The sequence below is a fragment of the Mesitornis unicolor genome, unplaced genomic scaffold (assembly GCF_000695765.1).
Source record: "Mesitornis unicolor isolate BGI_N332 unplaced genomic scaffold, ASM69576v1 scaffold42643, whole genome shotgun sequence".
Classification (NCBI taxonomy): domain Eukaryota; kingdom Metazoa; phylum Chordata; class Aves; order Mesitornithiformes; family Mesitornithidae; genus Mesitornis; species Mesitornis unicolor.
The window spans coordinates 10626-37395 of NW_010177526.1; the positions used below are offsets into that span (position 1 = coordinate 10626).

The following is a 26770-nucleotide window of genomic DNA, read 5'->3' on the forward strand; positions in this document are numbered from 1 at the left end:
TTTTTATAGAATCATAGAATGATTTTGTTCTTGTCTTTTCATTAAATTTATGATGGAAGAGAAAGACATGTTAGTCCACCTGACTTTTTGATAAAATAGCTCATCTATGCTGAGTAGACTGCAGTACTGCTAGACAGGCTTGCATGCCTTGTTTCCTTCAAATGCCAGGTCTTTCTTGGAAGATCACCTCAGTTCTGCTTCGTTTTTTCCTCCTAGGGTGGCCTATCCAGCCAAAGCCAAGGGCTCGTTCACTGCTGACAGCCATCAGAATTTTGCTTTATCCTTCCAGCTGATAGACGTGAACAGTGGAGCTGAACTCATCCCTCACCAGGTTAGGTCAAATTTTTGGCATTGCTGTGTCACAGAGATGTTCCATCTTGAAGCATCTGAGGTGACAGTAGCTCTTGAAAAGATTTGATAGGTTTAAAGAGGCTTTATGTTTCTGACATGGACTGGGAAAGATCACTGATCTTGGTAGATGGGAAGTGGATTCAGTTCATTTGTTTTGGCTGTATGTTAAGTGAAGCCTCTTCTGGCTCTGTATCTAGCTAAATAAAATGAGACCAGGTAGCCTGCACTGTAAAATCAGACTTCTGATTTTTTTATATAGATTGTTTGCTGAAAAGGTTTTTTTTTCTATTTTATACAGGAAAAAAAAGGGGTGGGAGGGGGGAAAATAAACAACAAAAACCACGTATGCATACATCCCTGTTGTATCTTTTTGCATATGCCCTATTCAGTAACATTCAGTATATTGCCCTGTACCCTAAGTGGGCTACTGGACAGTCTTGGTCCTGTGTTAATGTAGTTACTCAGAGACACATTGCATTTTGCTGATTTTGCAGGGTTCTAGACCTGGGCTCCCGATTTTTTTTTACTCCCAGCTCTTGTTAATGTCACTCCTTTTGATTTGGGGGTAAATCTCTCATTTCGCTGGCATTTGTAAATGTACTATGTGATATTCCAGAAACATTACAGTCTTTCCTTTCAGACTTTTGTCCGACTTCACAACCAAAAGACTGGCCAGGAGGTAGTGTTTGTTGCAGAACCAGATAGCAAGAATGTATACAAGTTTGAACTGGATACCTCTGAAAGAAAGACTGAATTTGACTCAGCCTCTGGTACCTACACTCTTTACTTGATAATCGGAGATGCCACTCTGGAAAATCCAATCCTGTGGAATGTGGTATGTAGCTAGAAGTGCGGTGATGTGGTTTCGAGATTACTGGCAGTCTATCAGGAAGGCCATGGTACAGGCTTGGAATCAAAAACCTCAAATGCTTTGTTCTTTATAGTGAAGCAAGATCCTTTTGGTCATTTCTGGGCTCTGAGGTTTGCTGTTCATTTTAAGTTTTTAAGTAAACATCAAAGCAAGACTGAAATGAACATTCATTTCATCATGTGGTGGAACAGAAACTTCAGAACGTTTACGGGTCTGATTGCAATTTCACAGCAGGCACTTCAAGGTTTAGTCTTTCTGTGCTTGCTGTGCTGCAAATAAGTCCGAGTCTTAGAGATGGGTGAGTGGCATTACTGCCTCTATTAGTGTTTTTTATGTTTAGGGTTTTTTTAAAAAATTAGTGGTTTTTTTCTTAGTTTTCTTTAAAAATCATGCCAATCATAAATTGACAAATAAGGAAATAGGGCACAGCAATAGAATAGGTTTTATAAAACTTTAAATACATTACGATGAAACTTCAGGAAGTTGGATGATTTCATTTCAGGCTGATGTTGTGATCAAATTCCCAGAAGAGGATGCTCCATCCACAGTCCAGTCCAAGAACCTCTTTGTTCCCAAACCTGAAATTCAGGTACAGTCAAAAACAAAAATTGTGTGGAGATGGGGGACTAGTCCTACGAGTGTTATTTGTTCTCATTGTAATTTATTTTCGAAAAGTCATCTCATTTAAAAAAAAAATAATACTGTGTAAGTAATTAAAGGAGGACCAGAGTTACTGCTTAATGGAACAATGCAGTCCTCTGGAGTACGAGTAAATAAGCTGTGTGTCCTACCTGTGAGAGCATCTGGTGTCACAGAGAAGATTCAGATATATAAACTTTACTAGGTAAGCACCAGAGAAACTCTCTGCTTCTGAAGATTTCTCTTGCTTCATCCCAGCCACCTGTGCTGATGACAAGCTCACAAGTGTTTCTGTGAGTGCAAGGAAAAATTGACTGTGCAAGAGATTGAATGTGCAGAGACTGGAGCAGACACTTCTTTAAAGAGTGAGTTTTTGCCTTAAGAGGAATGTTTATCATCCAAAGGAACGTCTGGGAGCAGCACCAGGCCTGCAGCTGTCCTCTGGGGAGCCAAGAAGCTGCTCTGTTGGAATGTTCTTACTTACATGTTGGTTTTGTTTGTTTGCAGCACCTCTTCAGAGAACCCGAGAAGAGGCCTCCCACTGTGGTATCTAACACTTTCACAGCATTGATTCTCTCCCCCCTCCTCTTGCTGCTCATTCTGGTGAGTGGACTGGGCCACAGAAGAAGAAATTTTTTTCTCATCCAGTCCAAAGTTACTTAAAAGATTGGCCAGCTAAACTTCTTGTTAAAACTTGTTTAGTCATGACTAGCACAGCAGTGCTGCGGTTGTCGCTAGCAAATGTCAGTGCAGAGTGTTGATCTGGTATCATCTCTTTCCTAAACTGTTCTTTTTTTGAGTTCATAGTCAAAACCAGAAAAACACTGCTGCCAAGTAGGTCGGATGCGTTTCTCCAGTGTGCTTCTGCTAGGGATGCTGTTGATTAACAGTGGGCAGATTAAGTTTTAACTAACATTGGACTTCCACAGGAAAAGAAAGCAGTGATTGTGCATCACAGTTCATACATCCATCGCAACATCTGTGTTACCTAATCTTATCTGATTGCCATTTATGGACATAATTGGTATTTGTGGCTGTAGTTGAAACATCTACTCACTGTCATCAGGTCAGAGTTTTGAACTTAATGTAATAAACTCATTAGGCAAGTTACATTACTCCTTATTTGCAGGATGAAACTGATCCCTTATTTGCTTGGCAGTACTTTCCCATTAGCTGGTCTCACCAAAAGCTGGCATTCAGTTAGTTGTGTCTACTGGTCACTGGAGTTCATCACATACATGTTGATGGCACTTTGAAAAATCTCATTGTTACTGCTCACGTTTTCCATCCTTCACGCCTTTCTCTAAAAACTGAAATCGTTTTTATGAGCATGCATCTTGTATCTATAGCCGTTCTTTTGCTGAGTCCAAGATTAGAACCTTACCTTTTTTGTCTTTTTGATTGAAATTAATTCAGCTGGATAGGAACAGCAATGTTTATTTTTTTCTGGAAAATGTAGATTTGGAGCAATATCCTTTCATCAGTTTAAGAAAGATGATTGAGGAACTGCCTTTGGGCAGAGGCAGCAGGAGAAATTTCCACTGAAGGGGCTCAACAGGTCTGTCTCTAGCAAAATTACTACTCTGTCCTCTTGTAGTAGTAAGCAAGTGCTTCTGTAGAGGATACACTGTATTTGTTGAAGAATTTAAAGCAATCAGGCTTGAAAAACTGAAGTTTAAAATAAAAGCTTGTGTTTACAGGGCTGTAACTCATGTTTTGTTTATTTCCTTTCAGTGGATAAAGATAGGTGCCAACATCTCCAACTTCAGCTTTGCTCCCAGCACCATTGTTTTTCACACGGGACATGCTGGTAAGTGTCAGAGGCTTTCCGCTTTGTTTGACCTTCTTACCTGGGAGTCACAGATGAGAGCCCTGGTGGTTAATGGGCTTGTGGTCTATTAACCATAATGACATAATAGCATAACATTGGTTCTCTTGTTTTCATCTGTCTTCCTGCTCTTCATGATTGTTAATATGGTGATAAACCTGTTTTGGCCATCAGCTTATAACAGTGGTCATTATCCGGGCTTACTTTAATAGAACCTCTTATTTCCAGAGGTCACTCTTTCTTTATTGCATGTTTATCCTTTGTAAGCAGGGAGTTTCTGTGGGGAATTGAAACCAGCGGGACTGCTGTCTACATCTTTTCTTTAAAGCTCTTCCTGTGAAAGCTTTTCTTGTTTTTAGGCTGGACCATTTTTTTTTTCCATCAATTTTATTGTGGTCTTGGTTGCACAGTTATTTACTGTTTTGGTAGAAGTCAAATAACATAGCAGGTTGGGAGAACATTGGATCTACTGTTTCCCAGATGACAGTGTGTTGCTTAATCCAAGCCAGTTTCCTTGAAAGATTTATAAAGCTGTAAGCTCCTGCAAATGTGCAAAACTTAATATCCTCTATTGAAATCCCAAGTATCCTCCTCCTTTTAATAGCACTTAATGTCTATAATATGTCCGTAATTCTGCCACAAGAGGGTTGGTTGCAAGCTGTCAGGGTCACATTTTTCTCCAGTATGGAGTCCCAGACGTCTTCTTCCCCGGCAATAAAGTATAGTCTTTAGATCTGCTATTTCAGAGCTTTAGAGATGAGATAGAAACCAAATGCTTAGGCCTGGCAGTACAACCTAACACTTGTTCTGGGGATAATGAATGGTTGGTCTTTGAAATGCTGTTTCAGCCATGGGCTCTGTCTGTTTTTTTCACAGCAATGTTGGGACTCATGTATGTCTACTGGACTCAGCTCAACATGTTCCAGACTCTCAAGTACTTGGCCATTTTGGGTGGCGTCACATTCCTGGCAGGCAACAGGATGCTGGCTCAAAAAGCAGTAAAACGGTAAGCCAGGGACAGATGTGGTGGTAGGAACTGCTTTGAAAATTAGTGGGGAGGAGATCACATGGATGTTATTGTGTGTCTGTAACTGATACAGAAAATGAATGCTGCTTTTGGTTCTTGGATCTTGTGTGTGGGGATGGGTTGCTCACTTCCGCTTTCATGCCTGTTTTCAGAATAAGGGCTTGAACTTATCAGGGCATTCAGGTGCTGTCACTGAGCCACAGCTCACTGCTCCTTCAGAGAGAACAGTCCACGTGGCCCCTTGTTGAAGTGGTCAGGCACACAGAAAAAGCAAAGGGTGGAAGTATGTGTGGTTTAACATGGGGAAACACAAACTTGGCAAGACACATTCACTGACAAATTTGTTTTACTACATGATACATCAAACTCTTAAAGTATTGTTAGATATTTAAAGGCACTATAAATGCAGAAGAGGCCCAGCTCTTCTGTAGCTGTGCTTATAAGTTTTAAGAGGAGGAAGGTAAGGCATGGGTATCATACTGCTGTTTTCCTCTAAAGGGCGATTATAGAGAAAAGGGAAACGAGTGCTCATCAGAGGTGTGTAGCAACAGACAAAGGGCAACACATGCAATCAAAACCAGAAAATTCTGGTAAACATTAGTGATACAGCATTTATTTCTGTACGGGCATTGCACTGATTCTCCACACTTGTGTCTTCTGCCACAGTCTGATGAACGTGCCATGGCTTAGGCAGCCTGCAGGGAGTTTGCTGACCCAAGCTTCCAATGCAGTGCATTAATTAGAGGTCAAACCGTTCCCTCCACTTCTGCCACACAGGGTTTCCGTGTGAAGCTTTAAATTTTAGTCCTTTTGTACTAATGTAGAGTTTGGCTTTGAAGACTATCTTATTCACCTGCTTTGCCATCAAACCTGTGCTTTTCTTACTTTCTCCTTTTGACCCACTAGGAGTTGTTTATTCTTGCATACCTATTTGTGTAGATGTCCCCAGGTTCTCCCTTTCTTGACTATACAGTATTAAAACCAGGACAAGATCTGTAAAAAACCCACAAACGTCTATTTTTCGGGGGTCTTGCACTGATTTGTTGTCTTTAAAACATTTCAATGTGCATGGATGTATCAGAGACGATTATTGTAATCAAACCTTTCTGTATCGCCCTCCTAACTTTCTCAGCCTTGCTCCCGTGGATGACCAGCCCTCTCTACTGTGTTGCTTTCTCTTATGGGCAACAAAATCCCAGTAGGAACTGTTATGCTAATGGAGCTATGTTATGTCATTTAATAATGTTTCCTTTTTAATTTAAAGAACAATGATAAAATAATTATTAATTACAGATTGCCTAGGATACATATTTGGAGAAAAAAATACAGTGAAGCTTATTTCTAAGTGTCTTTGCTCAACCAGGCCTTCTGTTAGCTCCGAAATGCAGGTGGTTGGTTCCTAATTCAAAACACTGCAGGGGGGTGTCTTTATCCTTTTTCACTGTAAATGACATGAAGCTGGAACTACAATGGCAAATTTGAAAGTGAAACTTCTACCTTAGGCTAAAGTTAAACCCTTTGTATATGACTTTAAAGTTCAAAAAGGTATCTTTTGTTAATGTGCTGCTAGCCTGTCTCAGATGTCGAAGTGCGGTGATAATTAACTGGATCGCACTTTGAGGCAAAGCTGCCGTTGCACTATGGAGACTGCTGGCGGGCATGGGAAGGGGACTGTATAAACCCATCTTTTTACAGAAGTTACCAGAAGGCCTGGTTTTGCTTTTTGCATTTCTGTCACCAGCTCTGGTTCCTGGAGCAGAGCTGCTTTCCTCCTTCCTGTCTTCTCTGAACCTTTCTTCCTTTCTCCTTTTGGCAGGATCGCTGCAGAGCAGAGCAGTAGGTTGGCAAAGTATAGGACGCTGCGGTAAAGGGGTTTTGCTAGTGACCAGCTCATCTAGAAGTAAGGGCCTTTTTGGAATTTGCCTTTCCTGGGCATGCTGCCTGTTTCATTTCACTTCATCACTCACTCCTTGTACAAAAAGATAGCTAAGCTGAAGATGCTTCCTTCCAGCATCGCTTATTGGGCTTTAAATCAGTCCTTGGGTGTCCTTGACTACAGCTGGGTTTGCATATTAGAGTTACATCTCCTCTGAGACTAAATTGCCTTTGTGCAATTTCTTTAATCATCTGAAGTCTGTATGGTAATATGTGCACATGTGAATATGCTGTCTTTGGCACCAAGCAGCTATCAGGTGATGAAATAAACCTAATACTGCTTAAAGCAGTATTGTTCCTGTAGATAAATTATTACTAATATCAGCTAGAGGAGAATAGGATGAAAATGGCCAATGTCTGGGCTGTTCCTATCCTGCTGTTGGTATTCCCTATCGCCATCTGTGGTATTGTGGTTGTTCAGCTGCCAGGCACTCAGACTGCTGAATTATGTCCTTGCTTGGGGTAGCGAGAGCTCTGCTGCAGCAAAGCCAGGTCAGCACCAGCCCATTCAGCCGAGAACACGACCTGATCCAGGGTTCACTGTCCTGTTAGACTGAGCTGGTCACGATGGCTCAGTCAGTGGCAGCAGCAGCAGCCAGCCCCCTCCATCAACGCAATCATCTGATAGGTCTCCATTAGCATTTACCAGTGCATTTAATTTGTTTCCACTCATTCTGAGCAGGTAGGGTCCCAGTTTGCTATAACCACAGTGGTGTAGGAGGCAGGACTGCCTGCCACTCTGCATGCTGCCCAATTCCAAATGTGTGTGTGTGTGGCTTTATTTCTCATACGGTGCATTGATTTATTTTGGAGAAATGAGAAAGCATCTAGGACAAGTCCTGTGATGAGACTGGGATCACAGCATCCTGCACTGGTACATCTCATGAGCCTCTGCTTTCTCTCATGTTCACACTCAGCGTTCCAGGCACACGCACGTACACAGTGTGTTGAACAGAGCTCAGTTTTTGTGGTGCAAAACGAAAGCAGTGCATGTGGCTGTGTTGCAGAAACGACATGCACTGTGCTATGAGCTCCTGTCTGCAGATCAGATAGCATGGAGGATTGTTTCATGAAAATTACCTATGAAGAAGTTGGCATCGTGTCCCATAGGAAAGCTCCCTGTTACTATCTCTGCTCTCCCTGGAGTGTTTTCAAGCATCTGAGCACAGAACAAGCTCTGGAGAGGAACTGGAGCTGGCTGTCGCTTGTTCTGGTAGATGGATGCTGTCTGCACCTTGGCTGAGTTTGGTGGTGCTGCTGTTTGCCGTAACTTTGGGCCAGTGGTTTTCAGCTTTTTGGTGGCCTGTTACCCGATGTCTCACAAGTGTGATCTCCACAGATTGCATGTTTTCTGTTTCTCAGCCTGGTATTTTAACTCCTTAATTCTCTGTATGTTGTAAGTAATCCTAGAATATCTTGCAAATAACTTACCTACAAACCGTAAGTTAAGCTTTGCCGCCATGTGCAGCTACGAGCATTTTTCCATATTGCTGGGTTTTGTGATGCCCCAGATATGTCAAGTGCTCAGCATCCATAGCTATGCCTGTCTGATATCTTGGAAGGGAAAAGGACCCCAAAAAGATGGGTCTGCTGTGCCCACATTAGATTACTTCCTCTGCTCGGGGACATGAAGACCTTTTCTTTGTGTTTACATAGACCAGCTGATTGCAAGTGGATAGATTGGCTCTGTTTAAAGGAGAAGAGTGGTTAAGGTACCTGCAGGCTTTGCATTCAGCCCTGCGTTTTTGTTCAGTGGTGTATTTTACAAGGCTCATTCATCACTTTTGCACCAGAAATTAAGCTTCATTTTGTCCACCATTTCCATCCTCCTTGAAGTCCTCCGTTCCATTGCAGTACTGGTTTGGTCACTGAAGAAGTTTCCTTTGAGAAGCTTGTCCAACAAGCTTATTTTGAGAGAGAATGAGAGGTCTAGGGACACTTTTACTGTACAAGGAAGCACTTTGTTGCCTGGAAGAGTTAATTTTTTTGATTTTTCTTTGCAGGACTCACTAGTAACAGAAGAATGGAAGAAATGGAGAAAAACAAAGCAAATGTCTTCAGAACAGGAGTGAATAACTGAAAGACCAGAAGAAAGTCAGAAGCAGATTTTTTTTATATTAAGTCAAAAGGGTGCCAGTTATACTTTTTTAAAAATATGATTTTCATTGTTATGTTCATGCTACTTGAATGTTTTTCATATGAATCTGGAAAATCTTTTTTTTCCCTGGATCCTCCCCCCGTTTTTCTCCCAGGACATTTGAATTTCCTTTAGAAAAGAGAGGAAAAAGACAATACAGTTCTGCCTTTCCCCAGGTGCCCTCTCCTCATCCTAAATGATTTGTGAATAAAGAGGAAATACTGGTCCTGAATTTTGTTTTTTGGCTGTCTCAGAGTCTCTGATTGGAAGCTGGGCTCACATGAGAATGAAAAGAGCTTTTTCTGGTGCGTAATTTTGTGTATGAGTCACTGGTGTTTGAAGCTTCCTGTTCTTTCATGGCCTTTCCCTGAGGGATATGTTTATTGGGGGTGCAACCATTCCTGCCTGTCCCTCGTGTGACACTGTATCTGCATTTCTCTGCTAATGGCTGTCCTCTCTGACTCCAGGATGGTGCTGGGCCGTGCTGAGTTGCTCTGGGCCCTCGGGGCTCAGGCAGGAGGGGTCCTTGTGTCCTGGCCCTTGTGAAGAGCCAGCTGTGGTGCTGGTGTGTCTGGCTGTGTCTGACTGTGGCAGGTTTGGTGGGTCCCTTGGGTTGGTTCACTTTCTTTCCAGCCTCTGGAAGTGACTTTTTTTCTCTAAAAATGAGTTTGAATGAGGTTATTGCCTCTGTTGTTCCATGAAACTGAATGCCAGGAATCTGCTGGTTGCCATGTGGCCATGTTTGAGTTATCTGAACTCTAAGTTCTCAATTAATTACTACCTTCAAGACCACTAGTTAGAGTTGAGGCAGCAGACTTGGGCTTTATTTAAAGACACACTGATAGTAATAACTAGAGGCCAAAATCTCCTCCTGATGAGCACCTTCCACATGGGAACTTAACAGTTGCTCCCTCCCCTGCATCTGTGTTGGCTGCTGTTTGTCCTGTGTCAACCGAGTTTCTTTAAAAGCCTTTTGTCATAGAAACTTGATCAAATGTCTTTTGGAGATTCAAGAAAATTTTATCAGCCAGCAAGCATGCAGATAAAAAGCATGGAGCTGAATCCTCCAAAGAACTTCACATGTGTGAGACGTAACTGCACTTTATAAAAGCCATCTTGTCTCTTCCCCGGTGCAGTTCACACTTAGCTCACTGGTTCTGTTCTTTATAACAGTTCCTGCCCATTCATTCATTGTGAACATTACACTGGATGCCATAGGGGTTTAATGAACTCCTTTAACCTTCTCTGCACTCCCTCAAAAACCTGATCTCATACTGCATTCAAGTCCTCCGAGACTAAAGGAGTTTTAAGCAGGAAATAGTCAAGCTACTATTTGTAGTGTTTTACCCTGGAATTCCTTTTTCCCCCTGGTGAGTTCTTTTTGAGCCTCATATTTTGTTACTGCTCACTCATCAGCTTTGGTTTATAACTTATTTTTCCACTGATGCTTCATGCTAGGACAGCTCCTCCGGTCCTTTCCCTGTGGAGCTCTGGCACGCTGTCCAAAGAGAGCACAGATGCAAAAGGAAAATTATGGAGTGCTACTGTGATGGATGTTCTCTAAGCTGTGATGTGTTGCCGTTGATTTTTTACCTCCTTGGCTATGCATTAGGAAAGGTGGTTTTTATTATTTGGCCTTTTGTTCCTCAGACATTGTCTGGTTTTATTTGTTTTTATATTTAATCTCTGAGTTTTAGCAGTTGTTTCCTCATTGTGATGCAAATTGAACTTTCAAAGGAGTCCCCTTATTCCAAGTAGCTGCACTCACTCAGCTGTTTAATTACACAGACTTGGATTTGATAAAAAAAGTGGTTTTGATAAGTCTTTTGATTTTATTTGGAGTATCCAATCTAGTGCTTGCATATAGCTTTTATGGTAATAGAATTTTGTATCTTTTTGCCACCATGTTTACTTACTATTTTAGGAAGCTGCTGCTTTTTATTATTCCTTTCCTTGGAGCAAGTAAGCCCTAATGGCTTCAAGTGTGTTATTTGTTATGAAGCAGGTTTACAAACGCATTTTGACCCAGGTATTTTGACTGGGGTGGTTTGTTTGTTTTGCGTGTTCTCTTCCAGCCGTGCTGTGAAGCAGAAGGGTGGGTCATGTCCCACTGACAGCTGCCTGCCTGGGCAAGGATAACATCGCCCATTAGTGCACTGCTGCTGTCACAGCTTCACTGATCTCCCTCAGCGTCCCCTCATTGCTCTCCATCCTGATGGGCAGGCAGGAATATTTTCATAGTGCTAGAATTGTAAAATCTGAATGGAGAGAATGTAATCTCTAGGGATTTGGCGCAAGTATGAGCTCATTTCCTTGTGTGCTAGTTCCTGCTGTCCTAAAACATGGTCACCTGTGGAAAAATGAGATGGTATCTGCTGCAGACTGTCAGGAATTGTTTGGGTGGAAGGAAGGATGATTTCGGATGCCTTAAAACATGTTTGCATGCCACTGTATTTCCAGCTTGGTCTCGAGTTACTGGCGCTGACCTGGTACCTTCCTTGGTACAGCTCTGGGTCATCCTTGGTGCACTTGAACCCTGTCTTTGAGTGACATCTTCCATTCCGGGCCCAGAATCAAGAAACAAAGATCTCAACAGACAAAGAGCCATCTTGACCTGCTGTTGGACAGGTTTATTTAGAACAACTTTTATTTCCTGCTAATGATGGGAAAGCAGACCCCATCCTGACGTTATTTACATTTCCGAAGACATAATTATTACACAAATAATAGGACTGGGGTGACAGGGAAGGAAGTAGCTGTGCAAGATCACTGGGTTAATACCTTCTTTGAAAACATGTACAGTTGCAACCCACACCATGGTGGAGTGCAGAGCCACTGGCTGGCACCTTGAATTCCAACACTGACAGCCCAACCTGATGCACAGGGATTGCCTTCACCTCTTGCAGAGCTGTACCTGCAGTTTGAACACCCCAAGGCTGAGCAGTGACTGTAGCTCAGCTTTTTGGTGTTCATTTTTACAGCCAGGGCTCTGTATCAAAGAGCCAGACAGCAGCATGTAATATGGGTGTCAGACATGTGGATTCATGTCGTACCTCACCCTGATAGGAGCTGTGTGTGTGCTTGTGCCATCAGCATCTATTCAGAGGAGGCTGTAATCAATTTACCAAGTTGCCTAAAGGTGCCTTTTGGTGGCCTTATGTTTATTAATCAGGCCCTCAAACAGAATGATGAATTGGCAGAAATTTTGCTATGCTTTGTGATTTGAAAGCCTTAATTAGTAGACAATATGCCCCCAGGATTACAAGTGCACCGGTTGTTTTAGTCTTTGTATGTAGCAGCCTGAGGTTAAACCATGGAGGTATTTTTTTTTCTGATTCAGTAAACAGAATAGTATTTAGAGGGAGTTAAATTGTAAAGACTGAAGTAAACAAAATAGCACATCAGAACTGCATTTCTTTGGTCAGATCTGAGGAACGTATGCATCAGTTTCCAGCTGGTCACATCCAGGAGTGTCTTCGTTGCTGTGAAGGGCTTACGGTACAGTTAGATCCATGAGCTCTGAATTATTCTAGACAGAAGCAGGAGGAAAAGAGAATTGTCAGAAAACTTTGTGAGCGCACACAGAAGCTTGGAGGCTTTTCCTGACTGACCTCATTTGTGGAAAGGTAACCAAGTCAAGCATGATGAGAGATGCTGAAGTGCTGTGCTGTCCCAGCGGAATCTGTAGTCACAATTTATGTGAAGTTCTGATTTTTCTCCCCTCCAAAGCCCCCTTTTTGTTTAGTATGCATGTAGGTCTCTCCACACCTCTTTATATTGTGCTGGCAAGGGTTGGACAGGCTTACTTTCTATGGGACAGAGGAGTAAGATTGCTTCAAATAAGACAAGTGACGTTTGTACGAGTGAAGGTATTCTCAAGGATGTGCTGTGCTGGCTCTCAGTCCCCTAGGGCTGGCAAGGTTTAGAGTGTAACTCAGGTTCCAAGTGACTACTTTGAGGGGTACAGAAAACAGTAAGACTTCCTCTCCTGTTCAGTGCAGGGAAAACCAGCAATGTCCCAGGGATCCAGAGGCAGGTTCTTCTCCTGGGGGAAGACTTTTGTCTGCCTTTAGCCTAGCTTACACACTCAGGCACACGATCTCAGATAGCTTTTGGTTGCTGCAAGCCTGCTCCCAGAAATACACATGCAGCTTCACAACACTCACAGTCAGACGTGTTCAGACTAACAGGACTTTAGGTATTTGACAGAATTGATTGGGAGTTTTTTCCCCTTAAATTGCAGCAAGCACCCTTTTTCAGGGATGGCAGTGGCAGTCGTCTTTGCTGAATGAAGGAGAGCCTTCAAACGGCTCAAGCAGTGCAGAAGCAGTGTGTTATGTATTGAAATAAGCAGGGAATGGTACTCACCAGAGCACGGGGAGATGAAAAAGGGATAAATATTTACATGAGCTTAGCCAGGGTGCTGGGCAAGCCTTCTAACTGACTGCTGTTGATGTCCTGAGGCCTGTGAAAGAAGAGAATAGGACAGTGATGGCACAGTTGGGATTGAGAGAAATTCTGGTTTTCCACTGCTATTTTACTGAATTATGGGGTTGAGAAGACAGCACAGCAATGTGCTACCCTGTGTGGTGTGGGCTGGCTTAGGACAGGCTGTTCCTTATCTGCACCCTGCTTACCCACGTAAGGGAAGAGCTGGGTTATGGGGTCAGGTAAGAGCTTTATTCTTTCTCTGAGCGTACCTGGAAGGTGATACTTAATCCAGTAGCTTCACATCTGGAGGGCAGACAGCAATAAGGACCTTGTCTTACTCCTGCAGCGAGCGGATAATGAACTGATTTCCACCTACCTCTGGTTCTGCAGAATGGCTCCCAGGAAGTCCCTTAGTACCATCTGTTGGTGGTAGCGGCTGTCCATCAGGATGCTGTCAGACTGGCGCCTTGTCAGAAATCCATGCACCCCTTCTCTTGGGCTGCTCTCACCACTTCTGTTGTGCAGAGATGAGAAACATCTTTGTTTCTGAGATGCTTTTTAGTTCCTCACTCAAAGTTTAGCTCAGGCTGAGCAGCACAGCAGGGAAACCTGCTGCGTCCGAGCCTGGGGCCATTCTGCGTCATTTCAAGAAGAAATTAGTCAGCTGTATTTGCTCCTGTGTTAGGAGAGGGATCAGAGCTGGCTCACATCTGACTAGTTGGCCTCATTTAGTGGCAGTCGCTGATCTATTTGGCCAAAACTACACGAGTGGTAGTGGCGAGGCTGTTTTCTGCATTCAAACCAGGCCAGGGATAACTGTTTCCTACCAGTAAATGATCATTGCACTATTATTTGCAAATATTATTGCTTGTTGGTATTATGGTAGAGCTCTCAGCTGATCTGACATTTATAGCCTTGGAGGAAAGGATTAATTAGGCTGCTTAATGATAGTTGTGATTAGAGGGATGCAGAATGCCCTTTGGGATGGGGAACAGGGAGAGAGGTTGCTTCTGTTGCAGTGGAAGGCAGTGTTTCTGCTACATGCATGAAAGAAACTGCACAGTGTAATAAGCAAAACATTAGCCCTAGGACAGCAAAGCACAGTGACTTACCCAAGCCGCTTGCCAATGATGGTCTGTAAGAATTTGCGGGCAGAAATCTGCCCCAGGAATTTCCGGTAGTTGTCAGTGAATATGGCATCAGCGTGGCGCTGCATCCTAGGGGTGAAAGACAAGAACAAGGTGTGCTTTCTCAGCTAGCAGTGAGCCTTATAGGTGAGAAATATGTGTTTCAGATGTCTAAATACTCCAGATGTAGCACTGCTGAGATCAGGGGCAGGTAACCATAGCAAACACCTATGGTTACCTTGTGCCAAAGCCATGGCACAACGTTGGACTGTGCTAGTATTGGTAAAAGGATTTGAGGGAGCTCAGACTTGACAGGCAAGGCAGACAAAATAAAAGATCTGTTCGTTGGTATCCACAGTAAAACAAGCAAGGAGAAGCACCTACAAACCAAAGGTGAGGTCAGAGAAACTGAGGAAAGGACGAGGAGGACAGCTACAGCCTGACCTCTGCAGCAGGACCACCACCTCCTGGGAGGGCTGTCTGGGATGGGGTGGTGGGAGCCTTCAGCAGGTCTCTAGCCTGTGGTTAGACCCAGGCTCCCAAAAATCCACAGGTAAGGGAAGCACAAGCCACTTTGTTGGTCCCACTGTTGTAAGGATGAGTCCTCTGTGCTTCAGACAAAAATAACCATCCTCCATCTCCTGGCAGGAGTAGAAAGGAGAGGCTCTAACAACCTACAGATGGATTCCCAGAGCTCAGGGGAAAATTGTTCCATGTAGGAGGGCTGGCCCTGTGCCCCTGCCCTGTCAGTACGTCCCTGCTGCTGGGGACAGCAGGACGTGACTCTGGACATGGGTGATGGTGGGAGCTGGCACCTTCTGCTCCAGTTGCAGGGCTCAACTGGGTTCTTCACCTGGAGCCTTGGTTTTGTGGAGCTGATGGGACCGAGTGCCTTACTGGTCTGCTTCTGGGCTGGGGGAAGATTGCAACCAGCATGCTCTTGCTGCAGCAGGACTGAGAGGTCGAGGCACAAACCTTTTCTCAGTGGGGCCTGTTAACAAACCCTCCTCTCCCGGTTCCTCCACCGAGGGGTTATGGCTCTGCACTGGGCTGCTGTGCTGCAGCTGGAAGTTCATGGCCTTGCCAGAAACTGGCCCTGGGCTGTACCTGCAAGACAAACCCAAGGCACACTGCAAGACGCGCTCAATTACCAGTCAGGGATCAGTCTCGCTGATCGCTACTCCCTGTTCCCCTGCTTTTTCTTTCTCCTTTTGCCACCCCCATCTCATAGTAAGTCAGTGTTGTCTGTCACTCTCCCCAGCCAGAAACTGCCCTGAAGCTATTTCAGCAGTGAGAGGGTGGTTGATAGAGCTGCTCCAAACGCACTGAGCTCTCAGTGTCCTTGAGCAAAATTCCAGCAATTCTGGTATTGTAATGCTATGGCTTTGGCACAAGGCTAAAGCATTTTCTATGGGAGATTGCACATTATGGAACCCAATGCTCAATTTTGTGCTTTTGTTGATTTGCAGTGGTAGGAAGTAATATTGCAACTTCTAACAGTTGGCGAGGAAATACTTGAAATATTAATAGGCAGCTGTTGAGTTCATGTGCTAGAATATCTGCAGTTCTGATTTCAGTGTAGGTAGTCTGCAGGCACAAATTTTAATCAGGGATGGAGCTGGTGGTGCTGGCTGCTCTGGAGATTGCCAGGTTTCCCTGTATAGGACCCAGCATTCAATTCCGAAACCAACTGCTCGGGCTGAAACATTCCATGTCGGGTGCTTGCCTTCCTTGGAAACCACCCCCAGGCTAGCAGCGTTCCCAAAAAATTAAGCCAGGGTCAAGAAACAGTCTCACCAATGCACACACAGTTCATCTGCCTTTCAGGAGTGCTGGCAACCTTAATTTAGTACGTGCTTGTTTTGCACAAGGTCAGGGATGAGGCAGGGAGTGACAGCATGGATGAAACACTCAGCAGCTTACCTGAGAGCTGGAGGGAGAGGAGAGGAGATGGAGCATGCGACTAAGTGCAGGAACAGGAGCAGGGTGGCCTTATCCAGCATCTTCCACCCTTTGGGGTCACCTGAAATGGAGAACAGTCTGAGTCAGCAGCAGTGAGGTGCTCAGGGCCAGGAGTGGAGGCCAAGTGCCACCTTCATGTTCACTTACGGTTGTGAAAGGACTGGAAATGTACCTCTGTGTTTGTGGCTACCAATACAGGGATGTCTTGATGTGGTAAAGTCTTCCCCAGAGAGTGCAATTCCTGGAGGCAGTGGTTGTGTGTGACCCCTCAGGGAGCTGGTGCCTCAGGCAGGGCTGATAAGCAGGGTTTCACACTGTGGGACCCCGTTTTTGACCGGTCCTCCCACTGCAGTTGGAAGAGAGCTCTCAGGCTGGGGTAAGCCCTAGGGACCACTGCATGGGCAGTAAATACCAAGGTAACAGTACCTGGATGCTGGAGGGATGCAGCAGCTGCGAAAAGCAACTTCACTGCCTGCACAGGACCAACTGTGACCAGCGCCTGGGACCTCTCCTGCCCTCCGCTCTCCCAGGTACGTGTGTCTGCTGCCATGGCTGTACATCACTGGTCTGTGTATCACAACTGACTGCACTGCCTTGCTGGTCATCCAGAGGTTGTGAAGAAACAGGGAAATTCGAATAAAATACCTGGGCAGAGGGGTAACATTGGCCTGGAGGCAACCCTGGCAAACCCATGTCTCAAAGGCAGCAGTGCTGAACTTGGTTAGCCAAACAAAACCCAGGCTGTCCCTTCAGTCCTTGTGCTTGGGCAGAGGAGGGGCTGAAATACATCCCTTTGGGAGAGCTGAGCTGCTGCTGGGTTGAGAGGTGCCTACGCAGCTCTGAGCACCCACTTGGGTGGAAGATGAGGCGGACTTAAGCTGTGTGTGTCTGCCCTTGGACAGACGCTGCGTGCTTCGCATCCTGGGGCTGGCCAAAATGCTGCGAATGACTCAGGACAGAGTTTTCAGAGGCCACACACCCCCAGGAGCTGAATGCGATGCTTTTGACATTGGAAGCGAGGCACAGTAGGAAGATATTTCAGTGAATGCTTTTGCCAAGTTTTGATTGAAAGGGATTGATCTTTTGCTTAAAAAAAGATTCTATAAGAATGTGGATAGAAATCTTAAAAATATCAAGTTTCCCTGTTCCCTGTCTTATTTTACACAAGAAAAGAGCAAAAAGATGTTTGATCTCCATTAGAGGAAAAAAAATGAAAACTTTTTTTTCAAAAACCTTTCAAATATACAACAATACTCTGTTACAGAAAAAACAGTTTCTAAATGTAAAAGGTTTGGTTGGGCTTCTAATTTCCCAAGCAAACTTTCCAAGCAGTGGGTTTTAGTGACGGTGGTGACAAGGATGGAGCCCGTTCTGATGGGGAACGTCAGCAGTGAGCTCTGTTTTTCTGCTTGGCCATAGCTGCCCACTCTCCTGGAATTTCGTCAAAATATTGGAGGAGAATCTAATTAAGGACTAATTATGCAAGTGGGTCCAATCTTAATACCATGGAAGTTAATAACAGAATTAGCGGCAGTGTCAGAAGTGCATGGACAGACATGGGAAAAGGTGGTGCACTAAGACATGGGGTTTCTTATCACAAACTCCTCAGCCGGGTCCCTGCTTCCAGATCCTCGTGCTCCTGGCTGGGACCAGCAGTTTCATCACCCATTCCCCTGGGAGCAGCACCATCGCTCCTGGCTCCAGCAGAGCTGTTGTGAACTCATGGGTGGTGGGGACCTCCAGTACCTGGTCTCTCACGTGCTCAGAAGCAGCAAAAATGTGACTTTGAGACACACTTACAGGGCTTCTGGTATAGAGCAAATTTCCTGTTTGGTTTTGGTTTTTTCATTTGAACTTGAAAAAGCATTCCCTTTTGTGCCTCTCCCCTAAATATCTCTAAGACAAATCCCAAATCAGATCTTTCTAGGTAGAGGAAAAGATCTAAAGCATCTGTCAGGAGGTACCAGGAGACTGTGGCACCAGATTTAATAAGTACCAGGAAAGCTGCTATGCAAGCTGAGAAGTGAAATATTAATGCAAAAGAAAACCTAGCCCAATGTTGTCTGCTTCCCTTTTTTCTTCCTAGAATACAGCCCTGATTACCACTTTCTTTCTGAATCTGGTTTCTCTTCTTTGAATGCCGGAGTTTTCTCCAGAATCACTTCTTGTCCCTTTGAGATTTTTTAAAATTTCTCTACTATTAGTTTCTTTCCAATATTTTTTGTTTGTTCCTGGTTTTGGTTTTCTTCCCCTTTCTTGCTTTGTCTTCTCTCCCTTAACTACAATTTGCTTCTCATCCCAGCTTTTGGGGTATTTCTGCCTGCCTTTTTCCCTTGGGAAAGCGTCTGAAATGAAAGTCCGAACCCCTTCCCAGAAGTGTCTGCTGTTTCAGAGGAGCTGAGGAATTGAAGTCTCTCACCCTGCACACAGGCAGCTTGACAGCTCTGCAAAAACTTGTCACCTTAAAAATTCTCCCGAGATGAAGGACACCTTACTTTCCATTCCAGCATGTGAAAAAATGATTAATAAATAAATTCCCCTCAAGATGAAGAGCTTTTAGCGCCATTCCAGCAGATAAAGCGTAATAGCCTCATTCCATCCTGTGCAACGCTAACGGCAGCATTGTGACAGTGATGTTGGAGATGGGGTAACTATCTCTTACTGCTTCTGAAACCCCAATCTGATCAGTCTTAAAAATACCACTTTGTAGATGAAATGAAGCTTTACCATGCCTGTGGTTTTATAAAGTTCAGACTTTTATACTATGAAATACAGTAGAAAAGCAGAAATCCTTTTAAGTGCCTTGTTCTACCTCGTTGTAGCTGGCTTTACATTATCCATAACACACCATTGCATTTCTCCTCACACTTTGGTTTGGCTCAAACACAGCTTTATTGATGGGTGAGTAAAACAGCATTCATTTTCCAGGATAAAAGGAACTGACATTAGTATAGCAAAAGAGGAAAAGTATGTTACAACTAGTAAATGTCTGTCGTGTTTTTACAAGGCTCATCTATGTTCTAATTCTATTGATTTGCATTTATCCTGTAGTTCAGTTATTGTTTCATTCTGTAACTTGGTACAAAAAACTCCTGTAAGCTACAAAGGATGTTGTACCTGGAAAAGCCAATTACTGATGCCAGTTTTGATTGCATTTCAGTATAATTTAATTGTGTCCAATTTCCAAATAGACGTTATCTTGTTAAATGCACATACGGAGTCTCGCACTTACCGTTCCCTTGGAAAAAACTCTTCCTAGATCGGCTCCTGCACAGGTGTTTCCTTCCCCTGTTGCAAATACAACAACTTCTTGTCTAGAGCTGCTTGGGTGAGCCCTGCTGGGTCTGTCCCTCGGTGCGGTGCCTGGGCAGGACCCGGGCTGTGTGCCGAGCAGGGAGGACACTCGGATCTCCCCCCAGCTGTCCTCTGGCTGCCAGGGAGGTGCATCTCCTCTTTTTATACCTGTGCTCCCTCAGGAGTCCTGTGGGCTTATACGCATCAGAGAATCAATTATCCTCCTGAATTTCAGAGGCTCTGTTTAGCATCCTCTTTTTTGTACGTGCAAGGATGCAGGCAGGGAGGTTGTGGGGAGAGGATTATGCCTGTATTTGAGGGTCATTTGTATGCTTTCTCTTTATCGTTCAAAGAGTGAAGAGCAAATAATAACAACAATAATGTGGCACAGTGAGTGACAAATTTGCTTTGCAAGGTAAACTTCTCTTTCCCTTTTCAATTGCATTTTTTCCTCCTACTCCACAATGAGAGAGTTAACCATTAATATTTTCTCACGCTGCTCAGGTTAGTTTATCTTTTTGCTATTTTTCTTTGATTATCAGCCTTTTCCCCCTTCTCCTTTGTTACTCACACCTGCCAGTGTTAGCAGGGCACTTCATGCTTCAGTCCCTCGCAAACATCGCAGCTTCACATCAAGCACATAAAGCAGCTGGAGAGCCCTGCCCCGTTCATGTGCTCAGGAAAAAGGCAAGGGTGCTGGGGCACTGCATGCACTGGCAGCTGTTTTCATTCCTGGAACAATGTTTCTGAAAGCCCCATTAAAAAGAACACATAGCCTTGGTGCCAAGAAGAACAGGACAGTTCAGAGGAGTTAAAAATGAGATGCCAGCATGAGTTCCACCTGCCAGATGTTTAGTATTGACTTTATAATGCACAGAATTGGTGGGGACACAGACCTTCCTGTCTCAGGGTTTGTGTGACTTGATGTTGGGAAGAAGTTTCAGCAGGTGAGATGAGTCATATCTGCCTGCTGCTGAATGTCTTCACCTTGCACTGGAGTGCTCATCACAGCTATTGGGGCAGAGGTGGATTGCAGGGAAGGACAGCACATCTGGACAACACATCTGCTGTGCAAATGGGTGACTGCATGTGCAGGGGGTCAAAGGCATTCAGTGCTGGTCTAAGCCTCTGCCATTGCCCCTTTGCTTCTTGCCAAGGTGAGAAATCAACACTGTGATTATGGCTCACTTCTTAGTGAAGCAACATCCTCCTTCCAAACTGTGGGCTCTTGGTTAAGAGCAACCAACCATTTGGAAAGGCCTGCATGAGCTCAGCAGGCCAAATGACTCTGGTATTAAATCAGGGTTGCTCTATACCTGGACAGATGTGCAGCGACGCCTTTGAGCTCTCCTTGCTTTGAGTGCTCACACTCCCTTTGGTATCAAATCAGGACCAGGCCACCTCACAGAGAAATCATGAAAAAGGATTGAACGGACCAAAGCAGGAGCTCGAGCTGACCCTGAACTGAGCAGCTGACCAGGGCCATTCTGGTGGAACTGATAAACAGATCAACAACGTGAAGAGAAGCAAGAACTACTGCCTTCCTCCCGTTGTCAAAAGAAACAGCACCAGTCTGTTCATGGGGAGAGGAGCTGCCATGTCAATTGGGCAGGTACATCACTTGTATCATCTACTTGTGACCACAGGAGAAGGGGATTTCTGGGTAGCAAAGAGCAGGTTTTCCAAAATCCTTGTACTGGTGCACACTGCTGCGCGTTCTCTCTGCAAACTGGAAAGGGATTTTTGCTTGCTTTTTTGAAACAATCTGCTCATGTTCTTTCATGTGTGATGCCGGTTGCACCAATTTTTCAGCATGACTTATTTTTCTTCCACTGTCTTGGTGCTACTGGCTGAACAGATGAATCAGACCGTGCTGTTAAGCCAGTTGAGAGCCTACGCTATTTCAAGGTGTTATCCTAAAGTGAAATTTTGAGCTAATTCTCTGTCTGCCTGGCCCGTTGCCTTACACAGAGCTGCTGTAAGATATTGGTCAATATCTCTCAGATCAAGGGGAATCAGTCTATAATTGACTTGTTTATAGCTGCCTGCTGCCCAGGTTGGATTTGGAGGGCTGTGATATCCATTCATATGTCAAGTGAGCTGCTTTCAATGCAGGCTCTATAAAGCTCCATCGTCCTAAGGGTTTTCTTGCTCTGCCTGGGTTGGATTCCTGTCATGCACAGCTGGACTCAGCAAGATTCACACAACAAGCAACTCTCTATGACTTCAGACTAATTGTGGTAGGCAGCAGAAATATCTAAAAACCCTCCAGGCTCTGTTGGGTGTATGCAGCTTAGGAGTTCTGAAATAGCTTAAATAGAGCAGCTTTTCTGTCCCCGGGTTTCCTGTCCCAGCTTTAGTCAAAACCTTCGTATCTCCCCAGGACCCAGAAGGGTCATTTGTGGAGCTCCTCCGCCAGACTCTTTGAGTTCTCCCTCTGGCATGCGAGGCTGCTTCTGCTGCACCAGAAATGGCTCTGATCACCACTGCTGCCAGCATTTCAACCTCAGCTTGAGGCCCACGATGGGTACTCTGGCTGCTAACATCTCTGCATGAAGAAGCTGCAGACTGCAATAGGATCCAGTGTTGGTTGGAGCCAGTTTTGCATCCATCCGTGTTGCAGTGTATATCTGAGCTGGTAACTAGCGTCTTTGTTCTCGTGGTCATTTTTTCAGTAGGGTAGTCATGCAGATAGCCCTGTCGGTGGCTCTGGCTGCAGTACTGCGCTCCTCACAGCCTGAGAGCTGCTCTGTGCCTATCACTGGCATTAAAGCTCTAAACATACCAGTTGTGTGACAGCATTTCTCATGGGAACTTCATTTCAGGGGTAGTATCAATAATAATTTGGCACAACAGATGACAGACTTGTTTTGCAAAATTAACAGCTTTTTCTCTTTAGAATGCCTCTTGGTTTGTCCCTCTAACCTTCCCAGTTTCTCCCCACCACTCCTCCCTACCGCAGCTGGTGTTGTCAGCATCTGCCGGCTCCCAAAACAGAGGTATGCACCACTCAAATTACCTCCCACAGATCTTCCCTTCAGGTTAGCAGTGCATGGTGGGTAACCATCGATTTGCCCTTTAAACCCAAAACTACATCAGTGGAGTCTACAGCCAGGTACAAGCTGCCACAGGTATCTTCTGCAGCTGGAACTGCTGGATTTCAGAGTCGCATCCATGCAGACCTAACCTCCCTAGGGTTCTCCGGTGAAGCACAAGCCAGCTGGTTTTATCTCAGTGCCAATCCTTCACTGACAAAGGACACAGTGTTGGGATCCTGCGGCGATTTCTCAGATATTGATTGCCTCTTAGCTTTACCTCCTCCAGTCTCCATGCCATGCTTTAAAAAATTGCTTCTGTCTATTCCAGGTGCACAGCATATAATAAGCTGAGCAGCATGTGAAATGGTCCTGCTCACCTTGTGAGGTTGAATCTAATGACAGTAAGAAGTAACTCATCAAATGGCAAAAAAATCCTGTCCCATATTCTCAGCCATCAAAAGCTTTTGTGCACTTCTCTGAAATGGCACAGACTCTTGGTCTGTGGCTCTTAGTCCCCAGCTTCTCCAATCCCCACCGCTCCTGGCCCCATACAACTGCTCTCTCTGGTTTTCTTCTACTTGAGAGGTGTGGTGGAAACACATCTTATCACAAATGCTCCAATGCTAAATTAAACAGAACTAAGATTAGAAGTTGTTATTTTTTGCCTGGGCTTGCTATCTTAGAGGTAGGATGGAACACATTTTGGTTCAATTGTCTTCTCTCAAGTGACAGAACTAAGTCACATTATAAATAAGTTGATCATCAATCATTTAATTACAGTGTCCATTACTGGTGTGTACATAGTTTCTAAGTTCTTTGCAAAAATGCATTCATTTCTGTGGGAGGCAAGCAACTAAAAATGAGATGAGAAAGACAAGATTTGGCCCATGTTGCCAGTTTCTCTGAAGAAAGAAAGAGAGGACCCAAAACTTAAACCAAGCAGCTGTGGTTGAGACTTGCTATTAGAAGAGTCTTGGTTTCTCCACCTTGGAAGGATAAAGTGCTGGGATTTGGATCTTCAGATCCTCCAGATTCAACCCTTTGAACATCAGTAGATTTCCCAGGGAGAATTTTCCCTTGAAGAATTCAGGTTGGTAGGATGCTGAATACAAACATTTATCAAAATAATCTCAAGGAAGAACTCCTTCTGGGTGAGAGCACAGTTTGCACTCTGAGAATGAGTCTGAAGCAAGGCATCAGATTAAAAATAGACAAAATAAATCAGTAATGCAAAATGTGCGAGAAGTGCTATCAGAAAGGACTGTCTCATAGAGTTAAAAGCCTGCTTGAAAAGCCTCCTTAATCTTCAAACATTAACGTATCGCTGAGACTACAATAGAACAAATGGCACCAGTCTGCAAGATGTCTCTCTGTCAGGAGGCCCGATGAGCCCTGTGGGTGAGATCCATTTATAGAGCCCGTACCTGTCTGGCTCTGTTTATTTCCTAGCAGAGCTGCTGGAGCGTTTCAGCATCACCCAAGTAAACTGCCAAGAGTTTCAGCCAGATGTCAGCATGTTACACTCAGCTGTAGGCTTCAGAGTTACTAGTTCCTGAATTTCTGGCTCTCCTTCCTCTTCCATCCCCAGCCGACAGAGCTTGGATGCCAGCCGTGACTCGCAGTAATTAAGGAGTTCATCTTTGGTTTTACCACTCTCATTTCAGTTTGGAAAGAAGCCTTGGCTAGAATGTTACACAGCACATTACAGCCAAAATCAGTGAACAGTCCCAACGCTGCCACCGACTTGCAGTGACCAGGCTCACAACGGTCCTTTAGCTGCCAATTCTTGGGGGCCAATGCCCCACTTGAGGACCCTACTCCTGATTTTTGGAAGGACCAGAACCTTCCTTCTCTGGGATGGAGAGGCAGCGTAGGAAGGGGCCTGCAAACACGCACCCTCTGTGCAGAGGGCTCTAGTGACTACCCCAATGACAGCCCTTCCTGTCAGGGCAGGCTGGTTGTTGGGCTACGTATTTTCTGTGGCTTGGTTTCCCATCAGAGTCCAAATGCTGCCATTACTGCTCACCTTGGGAAAGTGCTTGGAAAGCTTCTGGTAAAAAAAAAAACAAACAAACAAAATTTGAGTGAGATGTGTTACTGGTATCGAGTAAGTAAAATGTAACTTATGGAGAGGAAGTGAGGAAGGCCACGTTTCCAGTAAGGGCTGAAAAATGAAACAAGTTCTTACTGTTTTTTCCTGGCTGAATAGTAGTATGCAAGCTGAGGATGAAAAGAGCTTGGTGCACAAGGATATACTGCACATACAGTGAATAGTAATAATTAGGTCTCACTGCAAAGACACGCAGGAAATACCGCAATGCAACTCAAAGAATCAATGTAGAGCTAAAAAAGCTAAGGATTATTTGGACTTGGAGAAAGACTTCATGCCTGAGCTCTGTCTCCGCTTAGAATTGGGTACTAACAAAATTGACATTCCCGCTTGTTGAATCCATTTTAGCTTTGAAACTCACTCATAAGCTTTGGAAAAATCTTCCTTTTTTTTTTTTTAGAAAGAGCTTCCTTTTTTATCATTTCATAGCCAGCTGAAAGGCATGGGTCCGTGTGGTGCTGGTGCAAGGCACACAGCCAAAGCGGGCTAATGGCACCACCTGCTTGCAGCTCAAAGGCCGAGATTCTCCTGCACAGAGCCTGGCTTTGCTGTAAGAGCATTTGAAAATCTCGGGGGGGGCTGGCAGTCCCCACCTGCCTGCTTCTACATGAAGCAGTGACATAGCTGTTGGGGGAGAGGAGAAGAAAGGAAGAACATGTACAGTGTTCATTGCAATCGAAGCGTGTGTTTTCCCCTTTACCTGCAAACTTCAAACTGCGGGGATCAGAGCCCACGGGAAGATTTGCATGGACAGCAGCCCCACCACATTCAGTGGACTGGTAGTACTGGGAAGAATTTAATCTGGCTGTTTAATCTGTACTGATAGGATCTCTCCTGACATTCACAAGAATTATTTCTCCTTCCACGTTGTTCTTGTGTCCTAAATAGTCAGTGTTTGGGAGATGAAAGGGCAGAATTTACTGCCTTCCCTGAGCTCTGGGTTTGCCCCTGTGCCAGTACAGCCACTCTCCAGGGGCAGGGAAATATGTTGTAGTTATTTAAGAGCAATTTTTTTTTTCTCAGGATTTTTATGCTGGAAGAGTTTATTTGTATAAGTGTCTCTGGCCTCTGCAACTCTGAGCCATACACATTCTCCAGTTATCTGTAAAGTCTGCACTAAAAAAGATGAAAGGTTTTTAATCCAACTGCTCCAAACCTTTGAAATTGTTTCCATTAATACACATTTAATTCAAATGCTTCGTAACAGTCTGGAAAATCCTTTTATTTCAAATGCCATACCTTACTCTCTCAGTAGATAAGTAACTGATTAGGTTTCCCCCAAAGTATTTAGGCTCACTGATAATAAAGCTCTGCAGCAAAACTAACCTGGTACTACTGATATTTTAGGGTTAGGAAAAAGGCAAAACAAATTGGATTCTTTAAATACCACAAAGGAGCAAAACAGAGCACAAGCCATTCTTCCCTTTGTAGGACATCTTATCAAGACATCTCCATTTCAGAGCTGGATATTGAACCACGACATTAAAAATGAAAAAAAAAATCCCCAGCAAGAGCAAAGCCAGAAGTCTTAATTGTCACTGGTAGAGCACTTCAAGGGAGCAGATCAAAACCTCACAGATAAAGAGAAACCTGCCAGGACTGAAAGGCCACGCCATTGATGGCGGGGATTAAAATGCTCGCACTGATTTAGGTGGCGAGTACATTAACCCCGAGGCGTAAAGGCCCGGCATGTTTCGTTGCCAGAGGCGCTGACACTGGCCTGGCGGTGGGGACCCACCGGTGGTCGGCACCCACAGGCACCCACAGCCGGGACAGCCCCCCACAGCCGGGGCGAAGCCTGCGGCAGCGTGAAGCCGAGCAGCCTAAGGGGCCTTTCAAGAGGAACCGAGTTCCGCAGCTCGTCGGCCCCCCGCCCGGCCCCACAGGCCCCCGAGGCGTCCGTAGGCCGCCCTTAGCAACGCGGCGCCCCGGGCGGTCGCTAGGGGCGGGGCCGGGCGTACTTCCTGCCGGGCGGAAATCACTTCCGGGGCGGTGAGGCCTTGCTGAGAGGGGCGGTGAG

The 26770-nt window shown here is 44.8% G+C and overlaps 2 protein-coding genes across 2 annotated transcripts in view; one reads left to right on the forward strand and one right to left on the reverse strand.

Annotated features, from left to right (window-relative positions):
• Positions 1-9005, forward strand: part of RPN2 (ribophorin II) — a gene marked incomplete at its 5' end in the record, with an annotated part of 19627 nt that extends 10622 nt beyond the window's left edge. The window contains 7 exons of the mRNA XM_010182115.1: positions 217-331; positions 992-1186; positions 1725-1811; positions 2369-2464; positions 3596-3671; positions 4566-4695; positions 8655-9005. Of these exons, the coding sequence (XP_010180417.1) occupies positions 217-331; positions 992-1186; positions 1725-1811; positions 2369-2464; positions 3596-3671; positions 4566-4695; positions 8655-8664 (709 nt within the window). The remainder of the gene's footprint in view (positions 1-216; positions 332-991; positions 1187-1724; positions 1812-2368; positions 2465-3595; positions 3672-4565; positions 4696-8654) is intronic.
• Positions 9006-13189: 4184 nt separating this feature from the next.
• GHRH (growth hormone releasing hormone) lies at positions 13190-16349 on the reverse strand. The gene is made up of 5 exons (XM_010182117.1): positions 16270-16349; positions 15322-15453; positions 14332-14436; positions 13596-13733; positions 13190-13253 (listed from the first exon to the last, which is right to left on the reverse strand). The coding sequence occupies exons 1-5, from the start codon at positions 16347-16349 to the stop codon at positions 13190-13192; spliced, it is 519 nt and encodes a 172-aa protein (XP_010180419.1).
• Between the last annotated feature and the right edge of the window lie 10421 nt (positions 16350-26770).